Below are 27,402 nucleotides of genomic sequence, written 5' to 3'. Positions count from 1 at the left end.
GTTCCCCTGCTAAGTCAGTGATTCCAGCAGGACCCGTGTTCCCCTCTTACAGGTGTTCCCCACCGGGGTAGTGAGTCGACGCACGAGTTCGTGCGACTTCCGCTTCCGGTTGGGACTGGAAAAACAATGGCAGCGTACATAGCGGCCGCGGCGTTACCAGGAGCTTTCGGGCGGCTGGTGTCTGTATGTAGCCGCAGCATCCTGGCACCCTCAGGACCCGGAGCTGGTGAGACCAGGGAGTCCTGGGGAGGGAGAAAATAGAAGCGGTGCCCCCGCCGTCTGCCGCACGTGTGTCTGAGTCCGCCTTGGTGCCAGGTGTGTGTTGGTTGCGTGCGTGGTGAATAGTGCACCGGATTTGGAATACGAGAACCTGGGATGAGAACGCGATTGCTTCAATTAGTTGTTTAATAATGAAAAACGCTATTAAGCTTGTGTGTAGGTCTTATATTACAAAGATACAAACAGGCTCAGAGAAGTACCACCCAGGGTCATATAGAGGGGACTTAAGAGAGAAGCGATTCAGAAGCCGCTGTATGTGGAGGGTTTTGATGCCTGAACGTGGACATTTGTCCTCGGGCTGCTAGCCACCCTCGGATCTGAAAAAATGACGTCGAAGGAAGGAGTGAGTGGTTTTGATGTTAGGGTCTTAGACCATGGATGAACCATCTTGAAACAGAACTAGTACCTAAGTGGTGTGTCTTTAGTTTTTTTGGCCATGCTTTTAGCTTTGAGTATGTGTTGTGTGCATGTATGTGTGCAAGTGGCTGCACATACCATCGTGGAGACCGGATGACAATGTGAGGTGACCACTGTTTGTCTTCTACCTTTTCTTTTTTTTAAAAAACGACTTATTTTGATGTTTATTTTTGTGGGGGGTGTCTTATAGATGTGTTTTAGTAAAGGTGCTTGTGGAGTCTAAAAGAGATCAGATATTAATCCCATAGATTTGAGGAGAAAAACTACTAACCCAGATCATCATGGACAAATTAATTAAAGCAAACTTTTTTATTCATGCACACGGCTGCTTTCCCCAAGGCAGGGTTCAAGAGGTCAGCGTTCAGGCATGGATGAGATAAGGGTTCTTATAGATTAAATCTGTCTAAAAGAGAAATAGAGCTCGCACAAAGGTGAACTCAGCACTTGGGATCCCATGCCTTTAATCCCAGCACAGGAGTAATATGGCCGAGTGGAGAGAGGAGTATAAGGTGGAAGAAGACAAGCTCAGGTGCTTTCTGAGGATTCGTGGAGACTGATGCAGTCTGAGTATTCAGTCTGAGAGACAGCATTCAGTCTGAGGTTTCGTAGAGAGGATTTATAGAGACAGGATCGTCCCTTTGGTCTGAGCATTGGTAGAGGTAAGAACTCTAGTGGCTGGCCACTCTACTTCTCCCTATATTTGACTCTGGGATTTTATTATTAAGACCATAAGATGGATTTCACGCCTAAGATGGAGTCAGGCCGATTCTATCACAGATCCCCTGGAACTGGAGTTACAGCCAATTGTGAGCTGCCATGTAGGTTCTAGGAACTAAACTTTGTCCTCTCCAAGAGCAGCCAGTGCTCTTAACCACTGACCCATCTCTCCATCCCCTCCCCACCTTATTTCTGAAGGTTTCTCACTAATCCTGGAGCTGGCTCTTTTGGCTGACTTGGTTAGTTAACAAGCCCCCGAGATCCCTTTGTCTCTACTCCTGAGTGCTGGGATAACAAGCAGGTGGTGCTGTGGCTGGGTTTTTATTTTAATGCTGGTGATCCCAACTCAGGTTCCCTCACTATATAGCAGGCACTTTATCCAGCAAGCCATCACCAGTCCTCACCTGGACGTTTTCAGAGGCAGGTTGTGATACAGTAGGTCAGACCAGACATGACCAAACAGATCTGTGTATTTCATCACAGTAACTACCCACCGTGTTTCTCTTGTTCTTACAGCCTCCCTCTGGTCTGCTTCTCGAAGGTTCAATTCACAGAGCACTTTGTATCAACAAGGGTAATGTGGGTTTGATGGGTTTTCTATTCATCTGTAGAAATGTTACTTTCAAGTTAGAACTTCTCAAGCCGGGCAGTAGTGGCACATGCCTTTAATCCCAGCAGTCAAGAAGCAAAGGCAGACAGGTCTATGGGTTCTAGGCCAGCCTGGTCTACAGAGCAAGTTCCAGAATAGCCAAGGCTACATAGGAAAACCCTATGAGGTGTCTGGAGATATGGCTCAGAGGAATAGAGCACTGACTGCTCTTCCAGATTTCCTGAGTTCAATTCTCAGCAACCACATGGTGCCTCACAACCATCTGTAATAAGATCTGGTGTCCTCTTCTGTACTGCAGGATACATGAAGGAAGAAACCTATATACATAATAAATAAAAACCTTTTTTAAAAAAAAAGAAAGAAAACCCTATGAAAAATAAAACAAGAAAACAAACCAAAATGCTTCTCTAAATTTGAGGCTGGGTGTAATGGTAGTCTGTTAGCACATGCTTTTAATCGCAGCACTTTGGAGGCAGAGGCAGATGGATCTCTGTGAGTTTGAGACCAACCTGATCTACATAGCAAGTTCCAGAACAGCCAGAGCTACATAATAGAGAGACCCTGTCTTTAAAATTAAAGAAAACAACAACAAAAAAATTCTCTACATTTTGATGGGGTTGTGAGGACTGTAGCTCAGTGATAGTATGTTTGTCCAACATAGTTGAGGCCTTGGGTTCCACCTCCAGCACAAATGTGCACACACACACACACACACACACACACACACACACACACGTAGAGTTTGATCCCAAACAAATAATACATAAATGCATGCATAAGTTACATATATGCATACTCCAAGAACAGCATCTGACATACAGATTTGGCCAAAACTGTAAGGAAACCTGCTATGTGAATATTCTCAGCAGCAGAAGCTTCTTTGATTGTTAGAAGGACAAATTACAAAACAGCCCAAAAACATGAAGAACCCCCAAGTGGTATTTCACTGAGCGGCCTCTTCTTCCAGTTCTCCTGTGACAGGTCTAGCCCTTCTGCCAACTCCATCTTCCCAGCTCCCTCTTTCTGTATTCTTCATCTGGCTCTGTCCTGCACAGTCACTGAATCTAATGGCACCCAAACAGAGACTCTTAGAGAACAGCTCCTTCCAGCTAGTCCTGGTCCCCCAAGGTCACTGCCTGGCCACAGACTGATGGAGGAAGGTCATTGGCTAATAAAGGAACTGCCTTGGCCCATTTTATTGGTTAGAAGATAGGTGGGAGGAGTAAACAGAACAGAACGCTGGGAGGAACAGGAAGTGAGTTCAGACTCCACAGCTCTCCCCTTGGGAGCAGATGCCTGAGAGAGACACCATGCCCCGCTCCCGGGCAGACACACGCCATGAAGCTCCGACCCAGGATGGACTAGGCTAGAATCTTCCCGGTAAGACCGGTTCTCACAGATTATTAGAGATGGGTTGATCAGGATATCAGAATTAGCCAGTAAGGGCTAGAGCTAAAGGGCCAAGCAGTGTTTAAATGAATACAGTTTGTGTGTTGTTATTTCGGGGCATAAGCTAGCCAGGCGGCTGGGGTGCCAGGGACGCAGCCCCCCGCCACTCTTATTACTACAACAGACCATGGAGTTCATATTCCTAGAGACTCTGAGAACTGGTATGGTGGGAAAGTGTCCATTCATTGCGCAGATGTGCACCGAAATATTCTGTGTGGTTGTGAGTAGCATAGACAGACAAGGCTTAGGTCTGAAGTCTGCACATTCCCCAGGGGACAGAACAGCTGGAACTCCTGTGTTAGTCATCTAGAGCCAGCATTAGTGTTGTGGGTCTCATACCCCTCCATAGCAGCATGTGCATACACACCATTCTGACACCACACAACTGTTTCTTGGGCACTTGAAGCTGCCTTTCATGTGTGTGTGATGTGAGTTTATGAAATGGCTTTTCAGAAACGTCCCTAAGACCTCCCTGAGTTCACCACCCTGGGAAGAAGTGGTTCTGCCAGACCGTGCTGAAGAGACCAGACACCACGCAGGTAAGACTTTGCAGGGGCCGGGCAGAATGGCCTTTATAGTCCTTGCACTTGGGAGACCCAGGCAGGAGGATTACTGAGTATTCGAAGCCAGCCTATACTATATTTCAAAAGCCAGAACAAAAAGGGAAATGAATGGGTAGCACCTAGTGTCCATTCTCATGAGCCACTGAGTTAATCATTGCCATAGAGCAAGGTAGCGGGTTTCTGAGTGCTCTGAACCACAGCACATGTGAGCCCAACATTTAAGGTGCACGCTCATTTGATAAATAGTCCTCTGGCATCTGCGCGAGGCAGTCGTGATGGGAGTGGGGAGTGGATGCAACTCTATCTCCAGCTATGTCATGTGTTGGTGCACGCCTGGCATCCCAGCGCTCAGAATCACAAGTTTATGTCCATCCTGGGCTATGTGTCAGGAAAGGCAGCCCAGCTGTGCCAGCTGTAGTCACATCTGTATTTCCCAGAGTTAGAAGTGCCCATTGTTGCAGACAATCTTCTGGCATTTAAAATATTGTTTGAGATAGTCTTCAAGATAAATACAGTCCTGCTTAGGGCTCTTGTGGACTTGGTGCGAGGACTTTCCACAGCTATCAGAATCCATGAATGTCACCCTGGTGTAGAACAGCAAAGTGTTTGTGTCTGTCGCTGACCTATGTGCTCACTCTACTGCACTGTTCAGGGCACCACCACTAGGAGAGGGCTGCGTGTGTTTGGTGTGTGCACCCATTTGGTTTTGATGTTTTTGTTGTTGTTTTCTGAGTATTTTTGATCTGTGTTTGGCCAGTTCTGTGACTGTTGAGCCCAAGGACACTGAAGGCTCTTCCTCGTTGAGCCTTCACCAGTAATGTGAGGAGCTGCTTCTGGCCTTAGCCTGTCTCCAGGACAGGAATTGTCATGTCCATCCTATGTGTCCAGCCCTTGGCCTAGGGTGGGGTCTCAGTGCTCAGTTGGTGCCTTTCATAGCAAAGTTGAGGGCTAGGGGACTTGAGCCAGAGGGTGATAATGGGAGCAGAGAAGATGAAGTGGAGAGAGCTATCAGCTCAGAGAGACAGAATTCTGGCTCCTTAGCTGCAGAAAGACTGTCCTTTCACTTTTCAGACTGCATACATCGCCACCCTGGGGTGTAGCTGAGGCTAGACTCAAACCACTACAATCCTCCTGCTTCAGCCTCCCAAATACTGGGATTATAGGCATGTGCCATTCATGTTCAGCTTGCCCACCGTTCTTAATTGATTTAAAAAAAAAAACAAGCAAAACAAAGTGAGGGTTCTGCCCCAGAACTGCACTCCTGTCCACACTCCTGAGAGCACCAGCCTAACCCTGAACCTGCCCACTGGGTGGGTAAGCAGGGCTGACAGGCTGCAAGGAGCACCCCTCACAAGTGGATGGCCAGGGCCTGTCCAGGGAATGACTGCCATCTGCTGTCCTGCAGAGGTTGTGAGGAAGGTGAATGAGCTGATCGCCACGGGCCAGTACGGCCGGCTCTTTGCTGTTGTGCATTTTGCCAGCCACCAATGGAAGGTGACTTCTGAGGACCTGATTCTAATCGAAAACGAGTTGGACATCCAGTGTGGAGAGAGGATCCGGCTGGAGAAGGTGAGGTGCAAGTTGTTTGGTGGATTCAGGGACTCGGGCACCAAGTGTGCATCGCTGAGAAACAGGAGTCCGGTCACGGTGGATGGGGAATAGGATCAGTGCGGGGCAGAGCAAAGGGGAAACCAGGGCTGGTGGAGGGTGAGCAGGCCAAGTGTGCCTCCATAGAATTTCAGTCACCAGTATAAAACCGCCACTGGAGCTCAGAACAAGCTTTCCAGCATCTGCTGTTGCAGGGAGGCCGGGAAGTTCCAGCAGGATGCTGTGTGGGCAGCAGCGATGGCAGCCAGAGCCGCTTAGTGTTGTTGTTTTACTCTTTACTCTTTTGGGGGTCTGCCACCCAGCTCCCAAATAAACACACACAGAGGCTTATTCTTAGTTATAAATGCCCAGCCTCAGCTTGGCTTGTTTATTGCCAGCTTTATTTTTTTTTTTTAAACTTAAATTAACCTGACTGCCTTTTGTCTCTGGGCTTTTTCCTTTCCTTCTGTATATCTCACTTTTACTCTTACCCCATGGCTGGCTGGCCCCTAGCATCCTACCATCCTCTCCTTGTTCTCTCATTGCTCCTCCTTCTCTTCCAGATTTCTCCTTCTAGCTATACTCTCTGCCTGCCACCCCACCTAACCTTGCTCCTGCCTTGCTGTTGGGCCATTTAGCTCTGTATTAGACCATCAGATGTTCTAGTCTTACTCTGTGGCTGACTGGGTAACTGGCCCCTGCCGTCCTTCTTCCCTTGTTCTCTTGTTGCTCCTCCTCTTCCTCATGTCTATTTATACTCTCTCATCCTGTTTGTCCTCTCTGCCTGCTACCGCTGCCTGTCCTTGCTCCTCCTCACTGTTGGCCGTTATTAGACCAGCAGGTGTTTTAGACAGGCAATGAATCACAGCTTCACAGAGTTAGACAAATGCAGCAGAAACAAAAGTAACACACATTAAAATCATATTCCCCAACAGCTTAGTATGATCATTTAGTTTTTATTTGAGACAAGGTCTCCTGCATCTCAGGCTAGCCTCAAACTTGCTGTGAGGACAAGACTACTCCTGATCCTCTAGCATCCACCTCTCCAGGGGTAGTGGGGTCAGAGATCAGCTTGCAGAGGTCATTTATCTCCCTGCACTGTGGGCCCTGGGCCTCTCTGTGTTTTCAGTTCCCCATCCAGTTTCAGCCTGTGGGCATCACCCACTCCCTGCTCCCAGTGGTTTCTGTGACCTTGGTGAGGAGCCAGCCGTTAAACATGCTACATTTTATCCTCTCAGGTTTTGCTGGTCGGGGCAGACAACTTCACACTCCTCGGCAAGCCACTCCTCGGGTAATGAGCTGCTAAACGCTGGGCTTGGGCAGGGCCTGGGCTGATTGACAGACTGGACACAGTGTGGTGGGGCCCAGTGGGGATTACTGCACATCACTGTGAGAGCTATTGCAATATCCTGTTCCATTCTGGAGAGTGCTTGCTGACTCAGAGGCATCCAGCCGTCCATCACAGTGCAGCTTCTCTTTTATTTATTTTATTTTGGTTTGTCAAGATAGGGTCTTTCTCTGTGCCTGCCGTGGCTGTTCTAGAAGTCACTTTCACAGAGATGCACCTGCCTCTACCTCACAGCTGGGAGATTAAAGCCTGCGCCACCATAGCCGGCAGCCATGTAGTCTTTCAGATTGTCTGAAGGGCTTGTGGTTCAGCTTAAGGGGAGAATGCCTGCCTGTTAAGCTTGAGACCCTGGGTTTATGTCTCAGTGCCACAAACAAAATTTAAAAAAACAAAATAAAGGTTTTTTTGTTGTCTTTTTGAGTTTAACTGTATAGCCCTGGTTAGACTGAAACTTACAATGTATGCTAAACTGACCTTGAATTTGTGGCCGTCCTCCTGCCTCTGCCTCCCAAGTAGTGGGAGGCCATACCTGACTAAAAGACTTTTTAAATACTCTGCATTATGCTTTCTTACTATTTTCACGATGTTTACACTGAACAAACCAGATGTAGCGCACATGTCTGCTGTCCCTGCACAGGAAGCAAAGGCAGGAGGATCAGAAAGTCAAGAGTCACTCCCTGGATGTAAGGGGAGTTCAAGGTCGGTCTGGGCTGCGTGAGACCTTTGCAGAACCAGGAGTTCTCTGGGGCCCACCAGGGTGCCAGTAAGGCTGACGCTGCCCAGGAGGGGCACTCTCCGACCACCGCCCAGTTGTCCTTTCCTTCCTCTTCTAGAAAGGATCTCGTGCGTGTTGAAGCCACGGTCATTGAAAAGACAGAATCATGGCCCAGAATCAACATGAAGTTTAGGAAAAGGAAAAACTTCAGGAAGAAAAAAAGTAAGTGCAAAACAGTGAGTGTGTTGGGGCCCTGTGCTCCCAGCATAAATGGTTGTAGCCTATGTTCCCTGCCAGGTAACTGGGCAAAGCCAGGGTGATGTCATGCCAGTGTTTGTGGGGTGAGGACCCCAGTACTACTCACATTACCCCAATGCAACATAGCAGATGTGAACCCAGTGTGGCACCCACCTTGAGACACTGGGGGACAGCAGTGGTATTTTGGGTGGTTTTGGAAAACCAAAGCGGCTCCCACATGCGCCGGGTATAGTTGACACTCCATGGCACAGTGGGCTTGGGTATGTGGGGCTGAGGCCAGCTGAACTGTGCAGGGCAGGAGGGAGCACTAGTGCCTCTTGCCCTCCAGTCATTCTCTCTTTTCTGGAGTAAGGGGAGTTCCTGAGGGGAAGCACAGGGAACCCTCAGTGCAGATGCCACTGCCCCTCTTCCCTGAGGGAGCGCCTGGTTATTAGGCTCTAATAGGTGTGACCCATCCTGTTACCTGCTTTGATCTCATGTAGACATTTGATATTGTTCTCAAAGCATGACAGAGGGACACAGAACACCAATCCCTGCAAGGCAGAGGTGCCCCGAGGGCAGGGCCCAGGATCAGAGTGGCTGCAGAGGTTATGACCAGACATAGTGCTCAACCTGGGTTCCCAGCACTAAGGAAGCTGAGGCAGAGTGCTCGGCCAGCCTGGGCAACACAGCAAGGTCCTGTCTTAAACCAAGCCCAGGACCAGTGAGATGGCTTGCAACTAAAGACACTCGCCAACCCCAGAACCCACATAGGAAGGAGAGATTTTACCCATGTTGACTTACACACACACACACACACACACACACACACCACACACACACACACACACAGTGGCAACCTGCATGCACATACACAATAAACGCAATAATAAAATTTTTTTAATCAGCTTCCTCCCTACATCACTCCCAAAATAGTAAGAGTGGCATATGCGAAGCTGTCCTAGGCAGTGGGATGTTGTCTCGTGTATCCACCCCAGTCAGGAGTGCCATAGTCTGTGTAAAGAGGGAGGGAGCCTTGCCCATTCCTGGCCCTCAGAGTGAGTTGGTCCATCCTCCCCTCAAAACTTTAAGGCCAGTGCAGCTAGAGGAGCAGACCCTAGCTAGACCTCAGGCTGCTGGGGTTCCAACATCTGCAACTGTAGGTGGAGCCCCTGGGATGAGTGAGGTGGTCAGTATACATCAAATAAAGACTGGGGGAGAGGACATGGCCAGGAGACAGACAGCATGCACTGTTGGAGTGAGCTGGGACCGAGCTGGGAGTGAGTCTGCGAAGGAGATGAGGCCCAGCCTGTGACAAGGTTCTCTCTTTCAGTCATCGTGAACCCACAGACCATTCTCCGGATTAACACCATAGAGATTGCACCTCGTTTGCTGTGACCACAGAGCAGATATCTAAGAAGCATGAAAATAACCTCAGGTCTGCACTCAGGATGCTGAGGCAGGGAAATCACAGGTTCCAGAGCAGGCTGAGCTACACAAGACCCTGTCTGATAATAAAAACAAAGTATTTTGTAGGAAACTGAGCCAGTTTGTGCCTGATTATTAGTGGACATCCGCCGTGTTTGAACGGCCATCACCCTGAGCCATAACAGCAAACCTGGAGAAAATGACTGGCCAGCCTTCACTCCAGCAGGTACTGTGCCCACACCCCAGGCCTACAGCAGCTCCTCAAGATAACAGGACATTAGAAGGTGCCGTGCCCTTTGACACAGATCCTGGGTAAGCCCCATCCTGTATCTTGGTGGCTCAGCAGCTCCAAGTGCAGAGATGGGAGATGATGCAGAGGCACAGCTGACTTGGCAATACATCGGCTTCCTCTTCTCCCATCCAGGTGATGGCTTCAGGGAGACAGTTCTCCACTGGGGTCCTGGAGATCCAAGAACACAGGTATGGGTACCTCTGACCAAGCTGCTGGTGAATGCTTACCACATTGTCTCAGGAAATGATTTCTGAGCAAAGGTCATTGTGTCCTTTTAAAGTAAAAGCATGGGGCTAGGGACATGGCTTGGTTAGTACCCTGCCTGTCATACAACCATAAGGGTCTGATTGAACATCATCTACATGATACACCTCCAACATCTACATGAAAAAGTCTGGTACTGCCCCAACAACCTGAGTTTTATCCCCAGGACCCACATAGTAGAGAGAATTGATTTCCCCAGGTTGTTTGCTGACCTCCACAAACATGCCCTGTCACACGTGTGCCCACCACACATACATGCACACACTCACTCTCTAAATAAGTAGGTAGATAAATGGATGGATGTAATTTTTTAAAGAGCTTGGCAAGAGAGCATATCAGTAATCTCAGCGCTCATTGTGGAATAACTCCTCTGTACACTGAAAATGTGTTGTTCTCATTACTAATAAAAAGCTGATTAGCCAATAGCTAGCCAGGATTTCCGGAGCAGAGAGAATGCTGGGAAGAAGAAAGGCAGAGTCTGAGGAGTCTCAATTCAGATACAGAAGAAGCAGGATGTGCACAAACTGAGGTAACTAGCCATGAGCCACGTGGTAGAACTCAGATGAGAATTATGGGTTAATTTAAGTTGTAAGAGCTAGTGAGTAATAAGCCTGGGCTATTGGTCTAGCATTTATAATTAATATTGAGCTTCTGTGTCAGTATTTGGGAACTGGTGGGCAGAAAAGTTCACCTACAACTCAGGGTGCAGAGACAGGAGGATCCCCAAGGTTCACAGCCTATCTAGCAGAATGTGTGTGCTCCAGATTCAGTAGGAGACCTTTTATCAAAATAAAATAATAAAATAAAAAACAAGGCAGAGAGCTTGGTGTGGTGATGCATACAGCCAGCACTCAGAAGGCAGTTACAGATGGATCTCTAAGTTCAAAGCCAACCTGGTCTATATAGAGAGCTCCAAGGTCAGCCACCAGCCTTCTACATAGTGATACCCTGTCTCAAAAGGTGATGGGTGCGGGGCAGAAGCAGAAATCCAGCCTTGTTGGCCCCACCTTTAAATCTAACATTTGGGGTACAGAGGTAGATAGATTCCTATGAGATGGAAGCCAGCCAAGGCTACAAAACAAAAATGTATCATGAAACCTGCTAAAAAATAAAACCAAAATGGGTAGGCCAGTAAGATTACTCAGTGGCCCTGACTGTGCAAGCCCAAAGACCTGGGTTCGATTCCTGGAACCCAAGAAGGTAGGAGAGAACAGATTCTATTGTTTCTTCCAACCTCCACACCAACATGTGGCACATGCACACCTAGATGAACATGCACAATCATACACCACACACAGAACACATACAAAATAAGACATCACACTGTGGTGAGGCCACCATGCACACCAAGAGACAACAGAAGACCAGCGAGATGCCACCCTAGTACACAAAGGGCAGTGCCCAGGCTCAGGAGACCCCTGGGCACTGTGGGGGTTTTCCCTCCATCTCCTGGGAATCCTGGTCTTATCAGAACACATTCCGCATTTGAGGCTGGGGACTAGACAGCAAGCAGATGCTGGTCCATCAGACTCACTTCCCTCCAGCTCTGAGCTGAAGCACTGCCCATCTGCCTGCCCACATGGACAGACTGTGCCAAAGGCTCCAGCCCACCTCACCCCTGGCTTTCCCTCCAAACCCTGTCCCTCAGCCACTGTGACTACTGTACATCTTCCAGGGCAGGTGGTATACAACGGCTCTTCCTCCTTTTTCTGGCCCTAGAGCCCCTAAACCATCCTTTCCAGAAGGATGGGATTGTCTTTTGCAATCTGCAATGAGCCTGCTGTTGTTTGGGTTTGTGTGATATGGGGTCTTGCTCCATATCCCAGGCTGGCCTCACATCAGTCTTCTCTTCTCAGCCGGTCCAGTGTTGGGGCTGTAGGTGTGTGCACTGCCTTTGGCCACACCTGAGTTTATGGTGTTGAGGGGCTTCATTGGGTGGAATGGGCCAGGACCAAGGATAAGAGTCTTTGGCAAGAGCAGGATTGGATTAAGTTCTATGAAAATGCAGGCATGCATGTGCAAATCTCTCTCACACACACAGTTCTGTGAAAACACAGGCATGCGTGCGCATAGCACACACACACCCCTTTTATAAAGAGGCTACCTAACAAGTTCTCAAGAGTCTTTGGCGAGAGCTGCCAGCCACTGCTTCAAAGCCAGCATGAAGCCTGGCTGGGAGGGACTGGCTGTGCCAGCCGGAATGTGTAAACAAACCCGCAGGAAAGCTTTGTCTCTTTCACCTGGGTGTTTCTGGGAAGAGAAGCTGACTGGCTGAGCACTTCCCCCACCTAGTGCTGTAAAGTCAAACCCTGAAGCGGAAACCCTGGAATCCAGCGGTAGCCTGCAGAGCAGGTGCGTCTGGCCAGTTGGCTCACAGGTGAAGGCGTGCTTTTGGAGCTGCAATGTCCCCTGGTTACAGTGTAAAACACTAGCAGCTGTTAAAGACAAATGGCTGAGGTGCCTGTTAAACATATCAAAGTGGACCTGGCCTCCAGGTCCTCCCAGCATCCCTCAGTCCCTACCTGCTGCAGGTTATAGCTGGCGTACCTCACCCTCTACCCAGGGGCTGGGCTGCCCTTTCCCCAGAGGCTCTTCCCTATATAATGGAGACATTTTGGCTACCCCTCCCCCCTTTTGTACCTTTTGTCCTCTTGGTTGCTGCACCTGGTTACATCTTATGTCCTGGCCCCCCTCCACGCCGCACCTCCCCACATGGCCCAGCTCAGTCTGACCATGTCCACTCTGGACTCTCCCAGATGCCCCTGCCCTGACTATGCTCTTCACATATCTGCAATAACCTCTCTCTTTACCATACCTAGAAGTCAAGTCCCTTCCCTTCCCTTCCTTTTATTTCTTCCTGTCGTCATTCAGCAGCTTTCTGGTTTGACTCTTCCATGTCCCCTAAAGGCCCATGGACTAAAGGTTTGGGCCCCACGGTGGTGGCACTCTTAGGTGGGGCCTGGCAGGAGGAAGCTAGTGCCCTGGATGGGGGTCACATCAGTTAGTTACTGTGACAGAATCTCATACAAGGATTTCTTTCAGCCCAGGGTTTAAGGGACAAAGCCCATCATGGCCCAGAGTCACAGTGGCAGGAGCAGAAGGTGGCTGGTCACATGGCACCCTCAGTCAGGAGGCAGAGAGAGGTGACTGCCAATGCTCAGCTCATTTTCTTTTCTTTGGTGTGGAATCCCAGCTCAGGGCAGGCCTCCTCACCTAAGGAGGTATGTCTCCTATGTGGTTGGTTCCAAATCTTGACAATGACAGCTGAGGAGGAGAAACCTGCCTTTCCATCTCTCTGGCTTCTCTCCTCTGCTCTCACATCTTCTCCTCAGTTCTGGGAAGGGCGTTACCTCCTCTGCCACGGACTATCCTGCTGAGGCCTGGTCCCGGGGGATCTGATGCCTTCTTCTGGCCTCCACAGACACCAGTCATGAGTGTTGTGCACATACATACGTGTAGGCAAACACTCAAAAAGCTAAATCTAAAGTATTAAAATGTATTTATTTATGTGTGTGAGTGTTGTGTCTGCATGAATGTATTGCATTGTGTACACACCTGCGTGAATGTATGTACACCATGTACATGCCTGCATGAGTGTGTGTGTACCATGTACTTGTCTACATGAGTGTATGTGCATTGTGTACATGCCTGTATAAGTGTATATGTGCATTGTGTACACACCTGCCTGAGTATATGTGCATCATGTACACAACGGTGTATGAGTGTATATGTGCATTGTGTGCATGCTTACATGAGTGTATGTCCATCATGCACACTCCTAGGTGAGTGTGTGTGCATCATGTACACGCCTGCCTGAGTGTATGTGCATCATGTACACACCCGGTGCCCACAGAGGCCAGAACACCATGTCCGATCCCTTGGAACTAAAGTTTTAAGTAGTTGTGAGTCATCAGATGTGGGTGCTGGGGACTAAACTCTGGTCCTCTTTAAGAGCAGTCAATGCCCTTAACGGAGCCATCGCTCCAGCTCCAGGCCTGCCTTCATTGAGGGTATCTAGCTGCAGTCACAGCTGCTCTGATGGAAATGGTGATGGCTGTAATGCAAGGGGATAGTGTTCAGCTGCAGTCTCTGGGGTAGAAAACGTCAGTAAGCATTGCCCTGCCCCTGAAAAAGAGACAGACACACATGTGATGGCTGGAATTCTTTAAAAAAATATCTAAGTCAGGTGTGGTGGTGCACACGTTTAATCCCAGCACATGGGAGGCAAAAGCAGAGGAATCTCGGTGAACTTCAGGATAGTCAGGACTACACAGAGAAACCCTGTCTTAAAAAAAAAATTACTTTTAAGTTTTATTTCTGTTTGTGTGTGTGTGCGCGCGCGCGTGTGCATGCGTGCTCTATGAGAGGCTGTCTGATCCCCAGGAATCGTGTGTTGCTGGGTGTGGCTTTTGGGAACCAAGCTTGGGTCCTCTGGAAGATCCACCTCTCCAGTCCCATGGCTTTTCTGTTAAACTTCCGATACATCAGAATTCCAGAGGTCCTCACAGCACGTGTTATCCTCTCCCAGCTGAGAGCCTTGGGGGTGCAGGACTGAATGCAGCTGAATGAAGATGGGGTGCCTATTGGTCAAGGAGGCCTGGTCAACCAGTGCTGCCCTGCCTGCTACCTGGTCGAGCACAGTGGCCAAACTTGATGTCCCTCTGCATGGTTGGAAAAGTTGAGTCACATGGGGTGAAGAATCACAGCTCAGGGTAAAGAAATAGAATTGGGCATGTACACAGGGGCGTCCACTCTTATGTAAAGGCCTTGAGGATGGCTCAGGGAGGAAAGGCACTTGCTCCCTAGACTGATGACCTCGGTTTAACCCCCAAGACCCGCACGGTAGAAGGAGAGAACTGACTCCTGGGAGTTGGCCTCTGACCTCCACAAGTGCACCATGCCATGTGCATGTCCATATGCAGACAGACAGCAAATGTAATAATTTTTACAAAACATAAAAGAACTTTTTAGCTCTTTCCTGCCAGATTCTTCAGAAGGTGAAGGTCATGTATGGAGGGACCCAAGACGGTCTTTGAAACCTGATAAAACCCAACAGAAGCCCACAATTGCAGGTGATCCTCTCAGGGAACATGCCCGATACAATCACAGACTGAATTGGTGATTCCTTTTTGTTTGTTTATTTTGCTTTTAATTTTTAATTTAATTTAATTTTTTCAAGACAGAGTTCTCTGTGTAGCTTTCTTTGGTGCCTGTCCTGATACGAGCTTTTGTAGACCAGACTGGCCTCAAACTCACAGAGATCCGCCTGCCTCTGCCTCCTGAGTGCTGGGATTAAAGGCGTGCGCTACCACCACCTGGCTGTTTTTAATTTTTAAAAGACTTGTTTATTTTAATATATGTGTATGTGTGTTTTGTTCCCATTTATGTCTGTGCACCGCAAGTGTGCTTGGTGTCCTGGGAGGTCAGAAGAGGGAGTCAGATCCCCAGGGACTGGACTTATGGCTGTGTGAACGCCATGTGAGTGCTGGGAATTGAACCTGGGTCCTCTGATGGGACAAGTGCTCTAAGGTTTTGTTTTTATGAAACAGGATGGAGCTCATGTAGCCCATTGCACCTAAAACTCACTATAAAACTGAGAGTGGCCTTGAACTCCTGGTCTTTCTCCCTCCATCTTCCATGTGAGTGGCAGGTCACTTCTAGGCAGAGGAGAGAGCTGGAAAATCTCTAGGAATATTTTTTCAGACACAGATAGATAAAAGAACAGATGACAGATAGGTTGATAATAAGTAGATGGATAGATAGATAGACAATGGATAAGTAGACAGATGACAGATTAATAGATGATAGCTGGGTAAATGGGTAGATCGGTAGACAGATGGTAGATAAGTAGATATATAATGGATGAATGGATAGATGATAGATAAATATATGGATGGATAAATAGATAGATAGGTGGTCATATGGATGACAGATGGAAGGATGGAGAGATAGGCAGATGACAGATGGACAGATAGCTAGGTAGTCAGATGATAGAAAAACTGATGATATATAATAGATGATGGAGAGATAGATAGGTGGAAAGTGAGTAGATGATTGATAGTAATAGATTGTTAGGTGTTAGATTATAGATTGTGGGTAGACAAGTAGATAGACTGTAGATATAAACTGATGACAGACAGACAGACAATAAACACAGCGGATGCTGGATGCATGAGAGATGGCTGAGAGGCAGAAGCAAGCCTGTGTCTGGAGTAAACACTGTTATTTCGACTAAATAATAAAATTCTTTGATGGAACCAAAGAGCACGCGTCATCCTGGCCCAAGGCCAGCAGGAAGCAGAGGGCATCCGACCCTCTTTCCCTCTGCACACACCACCCCAGGCCCAGCACTTCAAGCTCTGTTTCAGAAAAGATTGATTCTTCAAGGCTCTGGGAGTGTTGTGGCTCCCAAGTGAACGTGTTTGTTTGTTTTGTTTTTTTCAAGGTAGAGTTTCTCTATTTAGCCCTGGCCATCCTGGAACTTGCTCTGTAGACCAGGCTGGCCTCAAACTGAGAGATCCACCTGCCTCTGCCTCCCAAGTGCTGGGATTAAAGTAGTGTGCCACCACCACCCAGCTTGAAGTGAACTTTCTAAAATTTCCTCCTGCAGGCTGAGGATGCTCCTTGGTCTGTAAAGCACTTGACTAGAATGCACGACACCTGGGCCCCAACCCCGGCACTGCATTAGCTACCTGGGTGTGATAGCTCACATAGTCATCGCAGAATTTGAGAAGTGGAGATCGAAGGACCAGGAGTTCAAGGTCACTCTCAGCTACTTAGGAAATTTTGAGGGCAACCTTGTCTGCATGACATCCTGCCTCAAATAACAAAGTGGTGTGTGTGTGTGCGTGTGTGCGCGCGCGCGCGCGTGTGTGTGTGTGTGTGTACATGTGTGTAGGGGATACATTCCCCTAGATGGGTGTATGTAGAGGCCAGAGATTGATGTGGGGGTGTCATCCTCAGTCGTCTCTCACTAACCAATGAGCCTCTGAGATCCACCTCCCTCTCCCACCCAATGCTGGGTTTACAAGCCCGCGCTGCCCTGCCCAGCTTTTGCTTGGCTGCAGGGATTCAAATCCAGGGCCTCAAGCTTCCATAGCAGGTTCTTCGCCCTCTGAGCTAGCTCCCAAGCACCCGCGGTTCGTAAGTGGCTTTCATTATTATTGGAGCTGGCAGAACCAGTGACCGAGTTAATGGGAAGATCCATCACGGCGTGTTCCAACAGTGCCAGGAGGAACAGGGAGGTGACCCTCCTGAGTACGATGGCAGGCCTAGCAGCCCTCCTACCTCGCAGCAGACAGTAAGGATGCTGACACCTGGAGGATGGCAGGAGGAGGTGGGGAGAAACACTCAGGCAGAGGAAGCAAGAGGCGGAACACTCCTGAGGCTGCAGACTGGAAAGGGCTCCCTATTGAAGGTCCTTGTGGGCAGTAGAGAGGAAACACCAGGTGGCCAAAGAAATGGCTATCCCTCAAATGGGACATGGGTTGGACTGTCCCTGTGGTCAGAACCAACATAGGCTTGGACGCTCATGAGTTTACCTATGTCCATCTGGTTTCTGTGTCAGGCAGTGCCTGGGTGGAGGTCTCAGGCCCACATACAATGACAAGCTGCTTGTAGAGCCCAGGGGACACAGCAAACTGAGTCCAGAGGCTTTCTTGCTTCCCCTGGAGCCCAGGCCCCAGCCTGTGATGGGCTCTCAGTAAACACTGGTTGGAAACCAGGCATAGGCTGGATCTTGTAATCCCAGCCCTCAGGAAGATGAAGTAAGAGGATTTCCATGAGTTTGAGACCATCCTGGGCTACACAGAGAAATCTCACAAATCTGGGCTACATAGAGAAATCTAGCCAACCTGGGCTACAGAGTGAGGTCCTGGATCAAAAAAACACATAGAATCTGGGCATGGTGGCATGCTCCTTTAATCCAAGCACTCAGGAGGCAAAAGCTTGCAGATCTCTGTTAGTTAGAGGCCAGCCTGGTCTGTATGTACAATTTCAGGCCAGCCAGGGTTACATAGAAAGACCCTGTCTCTAGCCTGGCGGTGGTGGCTCATGCCTTTAATCCCAGTAGTTAGAAGGCAGAGGCAGGCTGATCTTTGTGAGTTTCAGGCCTGCAGAGTGAGTTCCAGATCAGCCAAGGCTACACAGAGAAACCCTGTCTCTAAAAAGAACAACAATGGGGGGGGGAGAAAAGAAAGACCCTTCCCTATCTCAAAAACTAAAAACTAAAAGCCCCAAACCTGTACTAGGGTGATAGCTCACTGGGTTAATACCTGCTATATAAAGACCCCTAATCAACTCCCCAGAACCCACACAAAAGTCCAATCACGGAAGCACATACCTGTAATCTCAGTGCCTGAGTAGTAGAGACAGGTGGATCCCTGAGGCTCACTGGCCCACTAGCTTCACTTGCCAGAAAGTTCCAGGAGCCTTGAGAGATCCTGTCTCACAAAAGCAAAGTGGGCAGCTCCTGAGGAGGTAGTCCTCTGCCTCCACATGCACATACACACGCATGTGCATCTCCTCCCACACAGTTCCTCCCACATGCAAGCGTGTTGCTGCAGCTGAGCATGGTAGCCCCACATGCCTGTGTTGCTGGCGCCTGGGAAACAGGCACTGGAGGATTGGCTCACCATCGCTCTTACAGTTCAGAAACCATGCAGAGGAGAGGCCAGGCACAAATGCCACAGATTGTGTGTCTTCATTTCTATGAAGTCCATTCTATGGAATGTCCAGAATAGGCGAGTCCACAGGGACAGAAAACGGACCAATGGTCACCTGGAGCCGACAGAGGACAGAATATGGGAGTGACTGCTGATGGCAGGAGTTTCCTGTCCAGTAGCGAATGTTTCTGAAGGGGGTGGAGCTGATGGCTCATCAAATATCTCAAATCCCAGCCGTCGATGCACGGGTTGTGTCAGGTGCTGATCACAAGGTGGCCGAGGCCAGCTGCTTCTTTGGCTTGGTTTTGTTCCTGTTTATTCATTTTGTTTTGTGGTTCTTTTGAAACGGGATCTCTGTGGCGGGCCTCGAACTTGCTATGTGGGTCAAGCTGGCCTGGAACTTGCTATGTGGGTCAAGCTGGCCTGGAACTTGCTGCAATCTTCCTGCCTCTGCCTCCTGCCTTTTGGGATTACAAGCATGCATCACCAAGCCCTACATTTTCTTCTTACTTCTGTTTATTTGTGTGCCCGAGAGCGCCACAGCAGGCCCGAGGAGGTCAGAGGGCAGCTTGCAGGAGCTGGTTCTTTTCTTCCACTATGCGAACCCCAGGGCAAACTCAGGTGGTCAGGCTTGGCCACAGGTACCTTTACTCCCTGAGCCATCTCACCAGCCTGGCTTTTTAGTTTTGAAGATGTTCCGGTAAACTTTCTTAAGCTTAATCTATAAAAAGACTAACAGCCTAATAGAAGACCAGGCAGAGTGACGGGGCAGGTGAGACAAAAAGGAAGTGCGAAACTCTCAGCACTGGAAAAAGAAATGTGAATTAAGGGCCTGGGCCTGGCTCAGAGGCAGGCCACTTGCTCAGCAAGCACAGGACTCTGGGTTCCTTCCTGGTACCATAAGCACACGAATGAATAACTAATTGAAATGCAAATTAAAATTGTCCATAGCATCATATGCCTATAGTTCCAGCATTTGGGAAGCTGAAACAGGGGGATAGTGAGTTTAAGGCTAGCCTGGGCTATAAGCAGGGCATAGTGTCAAAACAAAAAGACCCCAAGGTCCGTTATTCATTCCTCAGAACATTTGGGCACCTGCTATATTTTGCTAGGAATGCTGGGAATGGAACCAACTGCCTTGTATGTGCTTCACCAACATTCCACCGCGGAGCTACCCAGTCCCTTGGTACCCATCCTTTCTGAGACTGTACTCTCATATCTCGCTTCAGGGGATCAGAAAAGGGCCAGTCGCCACAGAGAGTCAACGGCTAACTTCCTGCATCCTTCACAGGTACGCACAAAGAGGGTTAGGCATCATCTCTAAGGCTGCAGCTAAGCTCAATACGAGAATGAACAGAACATGTGGGGCAGATGGCGTCCTCTCTCTCCCTCCCCACTTACGTGCTTGTAGAGGTCAGAGGTCAACTTCAGGAGCTGGCCACCTTCTTTTTGAAGACAGGGTCTCTTGCTGGCCAGGAGCTCACCAATGAGGCTAGGTTGGCTGGCTGGCAAGCCTGGGATCCTCTTCCTTCTCACGAGTGCTGGGGTTATATGAGCACACCACCACATCTGGCTCTCTGCCTTGGTGCTGGGGCTCGCGCACTGACACAGCCTGTCCTTTACAGAGGGAGCCATCGCCAAAGCCTCCAGATGGCAGTCACTAAGGGACCACATTCAATAAGTCAGAGGCCTACACAGGACACAGACACTGGCCTTTCTTCAGATGAGAGGGGCCTCCTCTTGCCTACCTGCCTTGACCCTGGAGAGTGACTGTCCTTGTCTTTGGATTCACACTGCAACATCTCCCTGCCTGACTCTCAAGCCCCTCAGAGGCAATTATGGCACCTGCATCTGGGTGTCTGGCGGTCTCAGCGAGTCACAGGCATGCACCAGCTGCACACCCACACTTATTGGCAAGCACGCATACACCAGCACCTCCATGCACCCACATCTCCTTTTAGGCTGGCCTCTTCCGACAGTCTAAGAAAGAGGGTAACTTGGTAGACACATTCTTCTGCACATGGCCTGAGAGTCCATGGTATCCAGGGGCCTGAGGTGAAGACCCTCCTGCTGTGGGGAGCAAGTCAATTGTGGTAAAATAAAGTCATAGGAGGGGACACTCTTGGCAACCAGTAAATCAAACTGAATGACAGGAAGCTGTGTTTACTAAAGGGAAGAGGCTTCAAGATCTGCAAGTAAATTCAAGATGAAACTGGGGGGGGGGGGGTTTGGAGAGATGGCTCAGAGATTAAGAGCACTGACTGTTCTTCCATAGGTCCTGAGTTCAATTCCCAGCAACCCACATGGTGGCTCCCAACCATCTATACTGACATCTGGTGCCCTCTTCTGGCCTGCAGGCATACATGGAGGCTGAACACTGTGTACATAGTAAATAAATAATTAAAAAAAAAAAAGATGAAACTGGGAGCCAGCCAGCTCAGGACAAGAAACCATTTCAAGATTCTATGATTTTGGCTAGGTATGGTGGTATATGCTCACCTGTAATCCCAGTACTCTGGAGGCAGAGGCAGGCTAATCTCTGAGTTCAAGACCAGCTTGATCTTCATAGAGAGTTGCAAGACCCTGCCTCAAAAATAAATTAATTAATTAAACTAAAAAATTAAAGACAATGAAATACAGCCATTTACTTATTTCTTTTCTGTTTTCAATTTGGGGCTTTTCTTCCCCTACAATGAGTACTTCATTTTACAATTTAAAATTCTGATAAAGAAGCTTGGCAGACCAAGCGTGTGACTCGAGAATTCCGAGAGGCGAGGCAGGAGAAGTGCTGCAAGCTGAAGGCCAGCCTGGGCTACATAAATAGAAACACTTTGTCTTTGACAAATAGCATAAGGCCAGCCTGAGCTACAGAAATAGAAACACTTTGTCTTTAATAGATAGCATAAGCTCAGGGCAGGACGCTGGCGATTAGTGCTGCCGAGGCTGGGTATAGACTGACCCTGAGCAGGAATCAGGGAGTGCATACTGCGTGCTAGAAACTCAACTCAGGAGGTCTCAGTGTGTCACATTGGGTGGGTTTGGAACTGCATTGGGACTCCCTGAGTTCCACACAGGGCTAGGGAGCCTTCTCACTCTCTGCAGGGTAAACACCCAGGTGGCTGGTTCCTTCAGCAGTCTGGTTGACCTTGGCCCCTGGGCTACTGACACCCCTTACACCCCCCACTCCCACAGGCCCCAGCTATCTGGCTTGGCCTACCTTCTCTCCCCCTCCCCCAGCACAGGTCGTCTGGATTCCCATTAAGTGGCTTGCAAGGGAAATGCATTTAAGGGACAAGGCAAACAGGTGTCTCTAATTTAACCTGGGTGGAGCGTGGTCTGGGCAGCTCCAGGCCACTCTCACTTCCACTGGCCACAGGGAACAGTCACCCCAGCTCTCACTTCCCTCTGTAGTGCTAGGGCTGGTCCCATTTTCTGGGGAAATGATTAGCTTATCTGGAGGCCAATTAGTTCCTGGCCAGCTCCCTCTCCCACAAGTTCTGTAGGGTCAAAGGGCCCGAGGCCTCAGTAAGGTTCAAGATACATCCTGGGGCGGAGAATGCTGCCAGTCCCATAGAGGCTTCAAGGAAACCAGGAAGCTAGGGTCATCAGTCTATCTGGGGGGGGGGTGGTCCTAAGAGATGAAACATGTGACCTCAAGGTTGGACTTTGGTGACTATTTACCAGCTGGGAAAGACTACAGCAATCTAGTCATAGTGAGAGGGACTCCCACCAACAGCACAGCTCACGCAGGCTGATCAGGAGCTGTGGTTACTCAACTGATGAATGGAAAAATTAAATGTGGTATGCCCATTCAGATGGAATTTTACTCAGCCATAAGAAGGACATGTACCACAACACACACAAACAATCACGTTATAGGGTCCCACTTACATGAAATGTCCAGAAGAGATAAATCCTTATTTTTCAGTTCAACACAAAATAGATTAGTGGCTGCCCAGGATTGGGATCTGGGGACTAGTGGCTGCCAGGGACTGGGAGTTGGGGGACTAGTAGCTTTTTGAATGGAAAAGATTTAGAGAGAACATTCTGGACTAGGATTTTGACAAGGATTATAGCACCCTGTTTGTATATCCCAAACCACTGGATTGTGTGTCTCCAAATGACTTCTTATGATATGAGTCACGTCATTGAAGGCTTGAAAACTGAGGCCTTACATTGATAGAATACTAATATACGGGCTGGAGAGATGGCTCAGAGGTTAAGAGCATTGCCTGCTCTTCCAAAGATCCTGAGTTCAATTCCCAGCAACCACATGGTGGCTCACAACCATCTGTAATGAAGCCTGGTGCCCTCTTCTGGCCTGCAGGCATACACACAGACAGAATATTGTATACATAATAAATAAATAAATATTAAAAAATATTTTAAAAAAAGAATACTAATATACAACAAAGATGAGCACAAAGAGCTAAGCGGAGCTGCATGGTAAGAAGTCTCACTGTCACCCCATTTGCCTCCAAGGAGGCTGACGCTGTAGCCTCTGTGTTGGGCCCTGCTGGCCCAGCATGGCAGGTGGACCAGAGCCTGCCCACTCTAGAGGGCCAGGACTAGTCTGGTTGGGCCCTACCTTCCCTTCAGGTCTCTAAAGCATAACTTCCCACAAAGACAGGAAGAGGAGACCAGAAGATGCTCGAGTGGAGGGAACAGAAGGAAGGAATGCTCAGAGTCAGGGTGTGGAGTGAGGCCCTGAAGGCAGGCATAGCAGAGCTCAGCAGATGTGCGGACACAGCCTGGGAAGAGGTCCAGGCCCTAGAGCAGCACCAGCTCACAAAGATGCCACCTGAAGCCAGTCATACAGGGGGCTGCTGTCACTCTGTTGAAATTCTCTGCTGGGCAGTGGTGGTGCACACCTTTAATCCCAGAAGCAGAGGCAGGAGGATCTCTGAGTTCAAGGCCAGCCTGGTCTACTGAGTGAGTTCCAGGACACCAGGGGTACACAGAGAAACACAATCTCAAAAAAAAAAAGGAATAAAAAGAAATCTCTCTCTCTCTCTCTCTCTCTCTCTCTCTCTCTCCTGTCTCTCCTGTCTCTCCCCAGTGGCTTGCTGTAATTTTCTGCCATTCCCTTTGCTCACTTCCCCGAATACTGAGACCTGTCACTGAGGCTCTGCAGAGGGGTCTTCCTTACCCACCCACTCTGCTCATCCCCCTCCAGTCCATTACCCTGTCTTGATTTTCTCCACAGATGTTAAAACTGCTACCTACAACTATGCCACCGTACCATGTTGGTGTGTATCCTCCATCTCTACCACTAAATTCCAAGGGCCTGTGGGTGATAACCTGCTCTCTGTAGAAGCCATAGCTCATCACTTTTTGTTTTATTTTGGTTATTACTTTTTAAAAAATGAGTGTCTACATGTGTGTATGTGCACTGTGTGTGTGTTTGGTGACCAGAGAGGCCAGAAGAGGGCGTCTTTGGAACTGAAATTACAAGAGCCCGTGAGCTATCAAATGGCTTCTGGGGCCCCTCTGACACTCCTAGCCTCTGCTCTATGTCTTCACATGTTTCTCTGGGACAGCAATCACTACTAACCTTCCCTTTGCTGGGTACTGGGGGGAAGGGCCAGAGGAAAGCAGAGTGGGGCCATTGACCTGAAGGTGGCCAGCAGGGAAGGGCATCTTCACAGGACAGTTGCACTCTCTGGCAGGAGCACTGGGGAACAGGAAAAGCCTCATGGATTCCAAGTTTCTTTCGCCACATTTATTGGCAGCCCTGGGTTGGTTATCCTTGTGACATCGTCACTGTCCTCGTTGGACCTGGTGACGTTGGCTAAACAAATACTACCTCCGCTGTTGACTCAAAACGTGTACAGCGGCTCAAAGTTCAAATTCAGGGGGACTCTGAGGATGTAGGGAAAGCACTGAGTACTGGGATTACAACATTCTTTATTATGGGATAGAGTTCCCTCAAAACTATGTCCCAGAGCCAAGTTCCCAAAAACCTCACACACTTAAATGGAAACCTACTGAGGGCTGCCAATGGAAAAGGAGGCTGGGGAGACTGACCATGGAGCGGTCAGTGGGGCCTATGAGAATTCCCTGTAGTTTGTATTAAGTGAGATAATTAGGGTTGAGATGTGGCTTGGCCTACTCTGTGTAAGACCTTGTCTTTCAGCCCTGGTACTGCAAAAAAAATAAATAACACAATACGAGGGCTGTGGCAGCTCACCTGCCTAGCATGCACTTATCAGCTTAACTTCTTTTCATTGTTCTCAAACTTGTTACTGCCAATGATAACCTTGAGCTTCCCGCTGGAGTCACAGATTCGCATCACCATACCTGCTTCATGTGATTCAGGGGATGGAGTCCAGGACTTTGTGCAAGCTAGACTGGTACTCTAACCCCGAGCTACATCCCTGGCTCTGGTTTGTTTGTTTCTTTAGATTTTTTTTTTTTAAATTACATGTGCGGGAGGGTATGTACACATAAATGCAGGTGCCTAAGGAAGCCAGAAGAGGGCCTCAGAGCTCCAGAAACTGGAGTTATCAATGTTTGTGATCCTCTCCACACTGGGCGCTGGGAACCAAACTTTGGTCCTAGACAAGAGCAGTGCTCACTCTTAGCAGCTGAGTCACTTTCTCCAACCCTGTTTTTGTTTGTTTGTTTTCCACAGGTTCATACTGTAGCCCAGGCTGACCTCCAATTCATACGTGATTCTTCTGTCGCAGTTTCCCAAGTGCTGGGATTATAGATGCGAGCCACCACAGAGGGCAAGCATCTGTCCTGGACAGCTGGCACAGTCTAAAACTAAGAATGTGGAACATAACCAGAAGAGCTTGAGAAAAGTTATTCTAGCTTTGCGCCCAGTTCCTGAGATATTTTCAGCGCTCAGGGAGTTTAGGTTAGGGCCGAAACTTCCCCGCCCCCCCCCCCCCCCCCGGGCGCGCGTACGTGGGGGTGGGGTAGGGTGTTGGGGGGTGTTCTTTAAGCTCTTTATTAATAGCCACCTCGGGAACTACAGTCCCTGGAGCAGAGTCTAGTGGGGACAGAGTTAAAGGAAAAGGAGGTTCCCATAGCATAAACCAGTTGCAGGCGGTTCTGACTCATTACCGTACCTCCCCTGGGCACAGGTACGCGAAGAGGCGCCTAGGCGCTCCTACTGACGAAGTCCCCGCCCCTGTTCCTGCCCCGCCCGGCCTGCAGGTGGCACCGGGGCCCACGGTCAAGGCCGTAGAGCCTTCCGGACAGACAGGGCACAGGGCCAATCCAGACAGACGCAAAGCAGGACGCCGAAAAGGGAGGAAGTGTCCTTGGGGAGGGGACCGGTTAGCGCTGGGGTTCTAGGGAGAGGAGGAAGGGCATTTAAGGTGAGTGTGACAGTCTGTGCGCGGTAAAGGAGCTTTAAGAAGGGAGCAGCAGGAGGTGTCTAGAGCCACAAGGGCAGACGCAGCAGATAGCAGTGCAGGGCCTAGACACCTGCCTTCTAGGGCGGAGAAGAGCGCCTTCTCCAGCAAGCCTCAACAACAATAATGATAGTGAGAATAATGCCGAAGAAAATAAGTTCTTCCCCCTTCACCACTTTAGGCCAGGTGGATGGAAGAAAGTGTTTCCAGATAGCACCTCGGTAGGTGCCCCCCGCATGTCACACTTGACATCTGCTTTCACTCCCAGAAACAGGTGTTCAGAGAAGGGTGTTTAAGAAGGCCCACGGCATGTGGGTGTGGGGTGTCCCGAAATGTCCTTTGGAGGCCGGTTCAGTTAAGTCACAGCAGAACTGTGTGGCCAAATGAAATACCCCGATTAGCTTCGAGTCACTTCACAGAAACTAATCAAAACCCGTGAAGTTACACACAACAATCTCCAGAACTCTTAAAACAATGGGGATGGGGGCGTGCTGAGACACAGCAACGGTTACCCACAGTTGGGGGCGGGATCAAAGGGGAACTTTCATTTTCTCTGCTGAACCTTTCCGTGGTAACACAGGGAAAGATGGAGGCAAACCAGTCTTCCATGACCAGGAGTGCTTTTCTTCAATTTTCCTTCTTCAGTGTATTTATAGAGCGGTTGTTATACGCCGGGCCTGAATCTGCAGCCTGGGAGGGCGCCCCACCTGGCGGGTAGAGCTCCCTGCCGGGGCTGGCCCGACTTCTCCCAGCCGCAGCGCACCCTGCAACCTTCGCCCCTAAGTGCTGCCAGGTGGTCCCTCCGCAGAGGCCACTCCGCACCAGGTTCCAATCACTTCTGGTCTGGCACCTATTAGTTGTAGGTGTCCAAAGAGTAATTCTATTCTATTGCTTTTTGCTGCTGAAAATCGAGGACTTTATACAGGACAGGCATGCACCACACCATAAGCCCAGATCCTAATTGTCCCATAGATGAGATTTTTTTTTTAACCCAGATGATTTTATTCCAGGTAACCTGAGTGTGTTGGCCTCTGGAGCCAATCTGCTCTAGGATGAGAAACATCTATCACTCAGGCTTGGGACTTGGGCTTCTTCACTCCGCGATGGCAAACTATTCCCCGCCAAGCTCCTGTCTTGTTTTTGTTTGTTTGGTGGGGGGTGGAGGGGAAGGTCGGGGCAAGAACTGCAGGCGTGTAGAGAAATTCATATGCCGATGCATATATGCCGCGAGTGTAAACCAAGCGTGATGCAAAGAACATTTATGGGCATGGCCCTATCTAATGAGTTAGCCCCTTTTGCAGAAGAAGAAACAGGGCTTCAAGGTTAAGGAATGCTGTCCTAGAACTGTTGTGGGCAACCGCGGGTGCTAGCCTCAGTTTCCTCACTGGACTCCTCCCCGTAGCCCCGCCCCGCCCAGGTCCCGCCCCGTCCCGCCCGCGCCGCAGCCCGGCCCAGCTCAGCCAATCACC

The 27,402-nt window shown here is 49.3% G+C and overlaps 1 protein-coding gene and 1 long non-coding RNA gene across 2 annotated transcripts; one reads left to right on the top strand and one right to left on the bottom strand.

Annotated features, from left to right (window-relative positions):
* The first annotated feature begins 73 nt into the window (after positions 1-73).
* Mrpl21 (mitochondrial ribosomal protein L21) lies at positions 74-9,460 on the top strand. Its single transcript, XM_041661721.1, has 7 exons — positions 74-226; positions 1,930-1,987; positions 3,926-4,011; positions 5,441-5,604; positions 6,861-6,913; positions 7,804-7,907; positions 9,256-9,460. The coding sequence occupies exons 1-7, from the start codon at positions 127-129 to the stop codon at positions 9,318-9,320; spliced, it is 630 nt and encodes a 209-aa protein (XP_041517655.1). The 5' UTR covers positions 74-126; the 3' UTR covers positions 9,321-9,460.
* Positions 8,805-18,389, bottom strand: LOC121454401. The gene is made up of 2 exons (XR_005975232.1): positions 18,248-18,389; positions 8,805-9,810 (listed from the first exon to the last, which is right to left on the bottom strand). It is a non-coding gene; the product is annotated as an uncharacterized LOC121454401 (long non-coding RNA).
* Between the last annotated feature and the right edge of the window lie 9,013 nt (positions 18,390-27,402).

This window comes from Microtus oregoni, unplaced genomic scaffold (genome assembly GCF_018167655.1).
Source record: "Microtus oregoni isolate MIOR12 unplaced genomic scaffold, Mior012 000012F_ref0000307, whole genome shotgun sequence".
Classification (NCBI taxonomy): Eukaryota; Metazoa; Chordata; class Mammalia; order Rodentia; family Cricetidae; genus Microtus; species Microtus oregoni.
This window is presented reverse-complemented; position numbering and strand designations above follow the sequence as displayed.

Coding starts and splice junctions, on each gene's coding strand:
- Mrpl21 (XM_041661721.1), top strand. CDS start 127: ATGGCAGCGTACATAGCGGCCGCGGCGTTACCAGGAGCTTTCGGGCGG. Junction 227..1,929: donor ACCCTCAGGACCCGGAGCTG/GTGAGACCAGGG, acceptor TTGTTCTTACAG/CCTCCCTCTGGTCTGCTTCT. Junction 6,914..7,803: donor CTCGGCAAGCCACTCCTCGG/GTAATGAGCTGC, acceptor TTCCTCTTCTAG/AAAGGATCTCGTGCGTGTTG.